Below are 10,571 nucleotides of genomic sequence, written 5' to 3' on the forward strand. Positions count from 1 at the left end.
AGGCAATAAAAAGTGCCGGCTATATCTGGCTATGCAAGACTGGAAGTTTTAACACAGTACATTGGCTTAGTACGTAGTTATCATACATAACTGCAGTACTATCTCACTAGGGACTTGTGAATACTGAAGAGCATGCACAAGCAGTCAGAATAATGACATTAAAACTATAACCACAATAATTATCGTTGACTGAATGTGCTCATTTATCATGACATCATCAGCGTTACATCATATCCTCTTTTGAAGCTATAAATATCAGTAACTGAACTACAAGATAGTTATTTTGTTACCTGTTGATACAGGTATGGAACTCTTAAAAATAACCATAGCTGCTGTTCTGTTAGTGTGTTTGTTCAGCCAAATTGAAGGAGACAGTACAGTGATGCCTGATAGGCAGTCTTGGAACAGTGGTGATGAAGACTTTTCTAGTGGTTCAGGTGGTGGAAAAAAGAGAGGTCAGGATAAACTTAAGCTTCCCTGTTGTGTATCTGGAAACTTTACCTTTCATTCAATTGATGACATTCTAAATAACATCTCCAGTGATAACACCATTGTCAATATTACAACTGATGTTGTGTTGTCCTCTAATGTGATATTAGAAGGTCTTGAAAATATCATGATAATAGGACACAGAAATCCTGTTGTAAAGTGTAATGATGTTGGTGCAGTAAAGTTTATCTCCTGTAAGAATATAACCATTGAAGGTATCCAGTGGGAGGAATGTGGCTCAGATTATCCAGGAATTGAATTCTACAACTCATCCAATGTTTCTTTTGCAAGATGCTCATTTCAAAACTCCAAAGGGAAAAGTGTTTTACTTTCAGAAGTATCTGGAAATGTGCACATTAACAATTGTAATTTTACACACAATAATGAATATAGTGGACATGGAGCAGCTATACTTTATTTACTAGACACTAATAGTTCTGAGTCCACTAAATACAAGCTAGTGATTCAAAACTGCAAATTCATTTTCAATAGAGCCACACAAAGTGTAGTTTACATTGATGGTTCAGGTAGCAGGATCCCTGGTCATGTTTGTTTACAAGACAATGTGTTTGTCAACAACACAGGAGTACCAATTTACATATCACATACTAAACTTCATATTAGAGGTAGTGTGTTGTTCAAGGGTAATACAGCAAACTCTGGTGGAGGAATTTATAGCAATAATTCCAATATCATATTTTATGATAAGTCTGATGTGAATTTTATTAGTAACTCTGTTACAACTAATGGTGGAGCTATTTATCAAATTCATTCTACAATTATTTTCGAGGAACACTCAATGGTGACATTTAAGGACCACAGTGCAACATATGGTGGTGCCCTACACAGTGATAATTCTGATATCATATTTGATGGCAACTCAAGTGTAACATTTAATAATAATACAGCCAGATATGGAGGAGCCGTATTTTGTTGGCATTCATCTAATATCACATTTGATGGTAACTCAAGTGTAACATTTAATAATAATGAAGCCAGTGATGATGGAGGAGCTGTTTATTGTAACACACAGTGTATTGCCTTATTTTATGCAACTACAATGGTAACTTTTATCAACAATAGTGCAATAACGGGTGGAGCTATATTCGGTCAAAGTTCTTATATATCAGCTAAAGAAACTTCAACTGTTCAATTTATACACAACAGTGCCACACATGGTGGAGCTATATTTTTGAGGAGTCAAGCCACTGTCTTATTAGAAGGAAGTTGTGTAATAGCATTCAAAGATAACAAGGCTACTGAAAGTGGAGGAGCACTCTACATTACTGCCTATTCCACTGCTTTATTTACTGGACACTCTGAAGTGACTTGTTCCAACAATGAAGTTACCCAATATGGTGGAGCAATATACTGTGGTGATAATTCCAACATTTCACTAGACGAGAATGTTACAGTAAAGTTTACAAACAACACATCTGAATATGGTGGAGCTTTGTCAATTACACATTCAATCTTGACATTTAATGGAAACAGTTTAGCAAACTTCACAAATAATATTGCAGAGCGAGGTGGAGCATTGTATGTTTTACTGTCCAGTGTAACATTAGAAGGAAACATTGCAGCAAACTTCACAGAAAATAAGGCGGAGAATGGTGGGGCCATCTCCATTGTAAAGTCTTCTGTAACTTTTACAGGCAATTCCCAGACACAATTCTTCAGCAATTCAGCTGCAGGAAATGGAGGAGCCATGCATCTTAGTGATCATTTCACTGTAAATATATCCCATATTTCTCATAACACATTTTATCACAACACAGCTAATCGCCATGGTGGAGCCATATATTGTGACCTAACAAAAAGTTCCAATAACAAACTTACATTCAACACTACAGATATTATATTTTATAGCAACACTGACCTCACTAGTTCTGATGTTTATGTCGATATACCAACATCATGTGATGAGACTTGTCTAAACAACAGCATCATAAAAAAAGATTATTCTCAGTTTGGTGGGGTCATTAACACTTCTCCTAGAGAACTACAATTTATTGACTCAGCAGTTACATGTATTGATTATGACAATGATACAAATTGTCAAACTTATCTAACAAAAAATATAATGCTTGGTCAGGAAATTATAATTAATGCTTGTGTATTGGATTATTTCAATCAACCTGCAGGATCAACACAATTTGTATTGAGCAGTGATGGTCACGATCATCATATTATTGGATCAGACAATGTGTTAATATCATGTACAGTATTTGAAGGAGTCAGTGTAACGGGAAAGAGAGTTGTGGAGGCAACTAATTATTCAATAAACATAACTTCATATGATGGCAGTATATCTGACTTGAAGAAGTTCACCGTTGAGCTAATAACCGAACTATCACCATGTCACCCTGGTTTCCAGTATGATATTACTACACAAACATGTGTATGCTACAGTGATAGTGATATTGTGTCTTGTTCTGGTAGTACATCATCTATCAAAAGAGGTTACTGGTTTGGTGAAGTTAATGATAAAGCTACAGTGACAATTTGTCCCAATAGTTACTGTAATTTTACTTGTTGTGAAACAGCTAATGGATTTTTTAAACTTTCACCAGTTAGAGCAAATCAGTGTAATTCACAGCGATCTGGTACTGCTTGTGGTAGCTGTAAGAAAGACTATACTCTTTCATTTGATTCTGTAGAATGTGTAAGTGTTGACAATTGTACAACTTTTCAACTACTTCTTGTGGTCATTTTATCAGTTATATACTGGGTAACTCTGGTTATTGCTGTCTTTGCTATGATGTACTATAGAATTGGGATTGGTTATTTATATGCTATTACGTACTATTACAGTATAGTTGATATTATACTCATCCAAAATTTATACACAACACCAGCATTATTTACAACTGTTAGCATTGTGTCCAGTATAGCTAAAGTCACACCACAATTTCTGGGACAGTTGTGCTTAATACAAAATATGAGTGGAATTGACCAACAGTTCATTCATTATATCCATCCATTAGCTGTCACATTCATTTTAGCAGTGATCTGCATATCAGCAAGGATATCATACAAGTTTTCATCACTAGTGAGGAGGGGAATTATTCATGTTATTTGTTTTCTTTTGCTGCTATCCTACACTTCTGTGGCAACAACCTCATTACTAATAGTGCGACCATTGAAATTTACAATTGGAAATACAGTTCAAGTTAAAACATACTTGTCACCTGATATTGACTACTTTCAGGGTCGTCATTTACCATATGCTATTGTGGCAATATTGTGTACATTATCAATTGTAATTGGACTTCCACTTCTGCTTTTGCTTGAACCATTTCTTAACCGTAAGATCAACTTCATCAGAATAAAACCATTACTAGATCAGTTTCAAGGATGTTACAAAGACAAATGTCGTTTCTTTGCAGCTTATTACATGATATGTCGACTGGTAATCATTGCAATCTTTATTTCCAATTTCTCTAACAACAACACAATGCAGTATTTAATGCTTGCTGTAAGTGCTGTGTTTGCTTTAATACATTTTGTGCAGAAACCGTATGTAAATAAAACACTCAACTTGTTTGATGGATTGGTTTTAGTATCAGTTACTTTCATTGCAATGATCCCACTTATTGATGACTCCGGCTTAGATTTACTGTTAACAGTTACTGTTCTATTTCCATTAGTCAGTTTTATTGGATTGATAATGCTAATTCACAGAAAGAATATCAAAAAAATTATGAAATACTTCAAGCCAACACCTCAGGCTACCAACAACAATGTCGAGATACCGATGAGGGAGTATGGTGTTGTTGTCGATGATAATATGAGGAATAATGCTACTATTCGTGAAATGTAAGTTAGCATAACTATGTGATTTCATAATGATGTACAAATACCTGATTATTCTCTACATGTTGTAGCCACTATTGTCAATATCACATATACAACAGGTCAATAATTTGCACCTTACTATATACAGTATTATGTCAGGAAAAAAATCTATGCATGAATTGTGATGGGGTTATAAATATAATTCTGTATACTAGTTAGTCACACACACAACTGAACATCAGAATTTGGCAACAGTTGAAATGAAAAGTGAAAATGTAAAACTGAGAAGGAAGAAAATGGTCAAAATTAATTTTATGCATGCTTTACGGAAACATTACCCTAATGGCCACTGTTACAGCTTCATTATAAACACCAAACTATTACAATGTAATTATAGAAGATATCTATAGGCCCAAATTATAAAGTTTCATCATTGGTATAGAAAGGGATTTTCTAGGGTTCTGAAAACCCCCTCAGAAATTTGAACCTGCAGCATGCAGGAACACTAAACTATCGAAGTTTACGAGCACAACATGTATAGAAAAGACAAAATCAATGAAATACCGTATAACTAACAAGGAAAACTTACTTTTGAAGTGTTATCAACAAAGGCAGAACAAAGTATACAAAATCTTTAAAGATTGAGATACTCTAATAGAGCAGTCAAATGTACTTTGATAGAGCAGTCAAATGTATTTTCGTAGAGCAGTCACAGCTACATTAATAGAGTATTTATAAACGCCATTACAGGATCAAGACACACGATAGTGTGTCGTGCGGCCCAAGAAGCCGGCGCGCCACACAGTGAGTATATTAACAGTAAGAAAACGCAATTTTCACATCTATGTAGCTCTCTGATTCCTTATCCGATTGGAACCAAATTGGCTAGAGAAGTGCCGGCCGGTTAGGGGAGTCTACATACCAAATGTGAAGAAAATCGCTCTAGCCATTTCCGAGATACGAGCGAACAAAAGCTCGTTTTAATTTCTTTTCTTCTTATTCTTCTTCATCTTAATTTCGCACACTTCGCAAAATCCGCCATAAAACACGAGTGCATACTAGGATTGGGCTGAAATTTGGCACACTTAAAGGGTGCATTAAGGCGGATATCAGTATCAACTTTGGTAAGAATCCGATGAACATTCACGGAGTTATGACCAGTTATGTTCGTAAAATAAGGTCGAAGGTCTGTCATGACTACAGCAGGGGCGGATCTAGGATTTATGAAAGGGGGGGGGGGGGGGGGCTAACTCAAGGTACTAATCTCTTGGGTAGATCGAGGTGTACAAAGCACACTTCCCAGCATAACTAGGGGGGTCTGGGGGCATGCCCCCCCCCAGGAAAATTTTGAAAATAGATGCTAAAATACTGCAGTTTGGAGACATTTTCACATAAAATTCATAATATTTTCTGCCTGTAGACATTTTATATACTACATGCCTTTAGATTATAGGTATGGCTCTCTGAAGCATTTTGCTAATGGAAAAGTTTGGGTAGGTACAGACAACCAAGTACATGATGCACTCCTCTCAAAACACTGAATAGGTGCATGTTAAAATAATAATAATGTTGAAAGTGGAAAATTTTGAAATTTGAACAATACGAGATTGGAATCTGAGAGCATTTTCAATGAAAATTGTGTACTTGAATTAAGTATTGCCATACATATTAACTACACAGGTAGATGAATGAAGCCTTTTAAACACACCAATGCACTTCATTGTATGTATAGGTGCAGGCAGATTTGGTCCATAACAGAACCAACTACATGTTTCCAGTGAATGTTCTATTAGAGTAGTTAGCTGACTGCTCTATTAGAGTATCTCGATCTTGTCGGTACATCTCCAATGCTGATCCGGGTCCTTGTTGCATAAACTTTAGCATAAATCCACTGATAATACCTTGGAAAGATGTTATAAGGTGGTTTTATTAGTATTTGTATTATTAGTGATCATATAATTATGCTAAGACAAAATTTCATTGTAATCCCTCAGCATATTGATCAAGTAAAGCCTAAATATGAAGGGGGGGGCTTCAGCCACCAAAGCCCCCCCCCGATCCGCCCCTGTACAGGGTAAACCCCTTGGAAGAATGAGTTGAAAATTGATATGTAGATGGAGCAACCATCGTATAGGAGTGCCTTTTTGTGGTTTGAAAGGAATCGAGATAAAGGCCAAGGAGATATGACACAAAACCCAACCTGTGTCAAAATTACGCGATCGATTTTTATGAAAAAAACTATTAGTTTTTACGTCTACCAGGCAAACCCCTTAGAGCAATGAGCTGAAAATCAGTATGTAGCTGGAATAATCATCATAGAAAGTCCTTGCAGTAGTACAGAAGAATCAGATTACAAACCACTGAGTTATGATTCGAAAGGCAACTACGTGTAGCAAATGCGAGATCGAGATACTCTAATAGAACAGTCACCCTAATAGAGCATTCAGCTAAGTTTATAACTTACTCCATTATAGAATTATAAGTTATTCTGTAGGGAATTCAGCTACAAACAGTTAATCTGATAGACAATTCAGCTATAAACAGTTAATCTGATAGACAATTCAGCTACAAACAGTTAATGTGATAGACAATTCAGCTACAAACAGTTAATCTGATAGACAATTCAGCTACAGGAAAGTCACCCTGTAGAGAGTTCACCTATAAACAAATCACCCTGTAGAGAGATCAGCTAGAAGAAGTCACCTTGTAGAGAGTTCAGCTACAAAGAAACTACCATGTAAGAAGTTCAGGTCACCTTGAAACCACCGTGTAGAGAGTTCAGTTGCAAACAAATCACCCTGTACAGAGTTCAGCTACAAACAGATCACCCTGTAGAGAGTTCAGCTAAACAAACAAATCACCCTATACAGTGATCAGCTACGAACAGATCACCGTGTAGAGAGTTCAGCTAGATACAAGTCATCCTGTATATATAGAGAGTTCAGCTACAAACAAATCTCCCTGTAGAGAGATCAGCTAGAAGAAGTCACCTTGTAGAGAGTTCAGTTACAAAGAAACCACCATGAAGAGAGTTCAGCTGCAAACAAATCACCCTGTAGAGAGATCAGCTAGAAGAAGTCACCTTGTAGAGAGTTCAGCTACAAAGAAACTACCATGTAAGAAGTTCAGGTCACCAAGAAACCACCGTGTAGAGAGTTCAGTTGCAAACAAATCACCCTGTACAGAGTTCAGCTACAAACAGATCACCCTGTAGAGAGTTCAGCTAAACAAACAAATCACCCTATACAGTGATCAGCTACGAACAGATCACCCTGTAGAGAGTTCAGCTAGATACAAGTCATCCTGTATATATAGAGAGTTCAGCTACAAACAAATCACCCTGTAGAGAGATCAGCTAGAAGAAGTCACCTTGTAGAGAGTTCAGTTACAAAGAAACCACCATGAAGAGAGTTCAGCTGCAAACAAATCACCCTGTAGAGAGATCAGCTGGAAGAAGTCACCTAGGAGAGAGCTCAGCTACAAAGAAACCATCATGTAGAGAGTTCAGCTACGAAAATATAAACCTGTAGAGAGTTCAGCTAGAAGAAGTCACCTTGTAGAGAGTTCAGCTGCAAATAAATCACCCTGTAGAGAATTTAGCTACAAACAAGTCACCCTGTAGAGAGATCAGCTAGAAGAAGTTACCTTGTAGAGAGTTCAGCTACAAAGAAACCATCATGTAGAGAGTTCAGCTGCAAACAAACCACCCTGTAGAGAGTTCAGCTACGAACAGATCACCCTGTATAGAGTTTAACTACAAACAATTCACCCTGTAGAAAAATCAGCTAGAAGAGGTACCTTGTAGAGAGTTCAGCTACATCATGTAGAGAGTTCAGCTGCAAACAAATCACCCAGTAGAGAATTCAGCCACAAACAAGTCATCCTGTAGGTAGTTCAGCTAGAAGTCACATTGTAGAGAGTTCAACTACAAAAAAACTACCATGTAGAGAGGTCAGCTGCAAACAAATCACCCTGTAGAGAATTCAGCTACAAACAAATCGCCCTGTAGAAAGATCAGCTAGAAGAAATTACCTTGTAGAGAGTTCAGCTAGAAGGATCACCTTGTAGAGAGTGCAGCTACAAACAAATCACCCTGCAGATACATGTAGTTCAGCTACAAACAAGTCATCATGTAGAGAGATAAGCTAGAAGGATCAGCCTGTAGTGTGTTCAGCTACAAAAGCAAATCACCATTAGCGACACAGCAACCCTGTAGAGAGATCAGTAAGAAACAGATCACCTTGTAGAGAGTTCAGCTACAAACATAAAATTACCCAGTATAGAGTTCAGTTACAAACAAATCAACCTGTAGAGAGTTCAACTACAAACAGATAACCCTGCAGAGAGTTCAGCTAGAAACAAGTCACCCTGTAGAGAGAATCCTGTAGAGAGTTCATCTACAAGCAAATCACCCTGTAGAGTTCAGCTACATTTCCAATCACCGAGTAGAGAGTTAAGCTGCAAACCAGTTATATGTAGGGAATAATTTACATGTAATAAATGTATGGATTATATAATTTGTACATTTACTGATAAAATCTGAATTAGTTAAAGTATTTAAAATCTCCTTCATCTTTTTCTTCTTCATGTGGTAAAGAAAGTTAAAAAAGCCCTAAAGCCGGCCATAGGCCGGCTTTGGGGTATAAAAATACAAAAAGAAGTGATATTTAATCCAAAACAGCCAAGCTGTATTAAGCAGCACCGAGTTGTCGTTATTAAAATTTTTACCATTAACCTATCATCACAGCCATTTCTTGGCCGCCACCTTGGATTTCACATCTTTTTTCACCATAGCCTTTCTGACGGCCGAACCCTTTTTTTACAGCTTGACTGTTTTGGATTAGATACTATTTTTAGTAAGAAAATAGGACTGAGGAAATTTACGGAAAGCATCATTAAAGTTTTTCACTTCAGTTCATGTTGAGAATTTGCAGATGCGTTTGGATCACTAATGCTGATACCTATTTCATGACTACTCTTAAGACATGATGTTGTAATATAAATGGAACAAAGTATTACTTTAAAAATCATCCATGGAATTGTGTATGTAGTAGATTTTCAACTATTTGATATCCATAATCTGTCAGCAGCTGAGGGTTATCAGATCTCTACATGTGTGACTCACTATCAAATCTTGAAACTACTTATGATAATTCCTATACTACAATATCTCATTAATATTATTTCCAGACAACCTTGGTCATGTAAAGTATGCCCCAAGCTAAGAACACTAGCTATAAGGTTTTCTCCTCAATGAAAATCTGTTATGGTCCCAGATTCCCAGATGTTATACTGTAGTATTGAAATTGTGTAATGAATGTATAACACATGTGACTTGAGTAGTATAGATGTCCTCACATTATCATCGAAGTACACCATAGATTTCTTGGAAGTGCTTGGATATTGTCATCATATATAACGAGAGCATGAAGGTCATCTGATAAATGAACAGGACTACTTGACATAATTTATTTATATAGTAAAGAGTTGGCCATGATGTGGGATTTTTCTACTAGAATATAATTAAGATTGACCATTTTCTTTCATTTTAGTTTGGATTCCATTCCTACTGTTTCCAAATACTTAGAAAATGTGTTTAATTCTAAGTCAATGTATCAATAAACTAAAAGTATGGTCTCTGATATTCTATGAGAATGTTAAAAAAGGGAACAATTTAGAACATTTTAAACTGGTGAAATGAACTCCAATACCGTGTATAGCTGATTTATTTACATGGACGCACTTATAATTATTTTTACAGATCTGATCAAGATACACCAGATAATCCAGAGTCTGATGATGAAAGGTACATTCATTATCATGACTCTTTCATAGAAGTGATGAATAAAATTGAGGACTGATCATGTGCACATATTACAGTAGTGAGTAGTATGAACACATTGTAACTCACAGTAGCCATTTATATTATATACACATGTACTAGCTGTATTATTGTAACAATATTATTCTTGCTTAGTATACTCTTCCTACTGAACATACTGTACATAAACTACACATGTATAGCATTACTGTAAGTTTCATTATTTTGTTGCACTTATAGACAATGTTTCTAATGGTGAGGGGTGGTTCTAAAGGTTTGCCTGTAGGCTTCTAAACTAATTAACTTAAAAAGTCAACAATTATTATTGTTCAAGTAAATTTAATCTAATCCAAAACAGCCAAGCTGTAAAATAAGAGTGCGGCCCTCTAAAAGGCTATGGTGAAAAAAGATGTGAAATCCAAGGTGGCGGCCAAGAAACGGCTGTGATGGTAGGTTAATGGTA

At 36.3% G+C, this 10,571-nt stretch overlaps 1 protein-coding gene across 1 annotated transcript; it reads left to right on the forward strand.

Moving 5' to 3' along the window:
• The first annotated feature begins 305 nt into the window (after window positions 1–305).
• Window positions 306–10,364, forward strand: LOC136246612 (metabotropic glutamate receptor-like protein P). The gene is made up of 2 exons (XM_066038135.1): window positions 306–4,308; window positions 10,049–10,364. Exons 1-2 carry the CDS (start codon window positions 383–385, stop codon window positions 10,146–10,148), a joined length of 4,026 nt encoding a protein of 1,341 aa, XP_065894207.1. The 5' UTR covers window positions 306–382; the 3' UTR covers window positions 10,149–10,364.
• Window positions 10,365–10,571: the final 207 nt, after the last annotated feature.

Source organism: Dysidea avara, chromosome 2 (assembly GCF_963678975.1).
Source record: "Dysidea avara chromosome 2, odDysAvar1.4, whole genome shotgun sequence".
Classification (NCBI taxonomy): domain Eukaryota; kingdom Metazoa; phylum Porifera; class Demospongiae; order Dictyoceratida; family Dysideidae; genus Dysidea; species Dysidea avara.

Bases quoted from the DNA above. Each gene is read 5' to 3' on its own strand.
- LOC136246612 (XM_066038135.1), top strand. From the start codon at position 383: ATGCCTGATAGGCAGTCTTGGAACAGTGGTGATGAAGACTTTTCTAGT. The intron at 4,309-10,048 runs GTAAGTTAGCAT...TTATTTTTACAG, and splicing joins AATGCTACTATTCGTGAAAT to ATCTGATCAAGATACACCAG.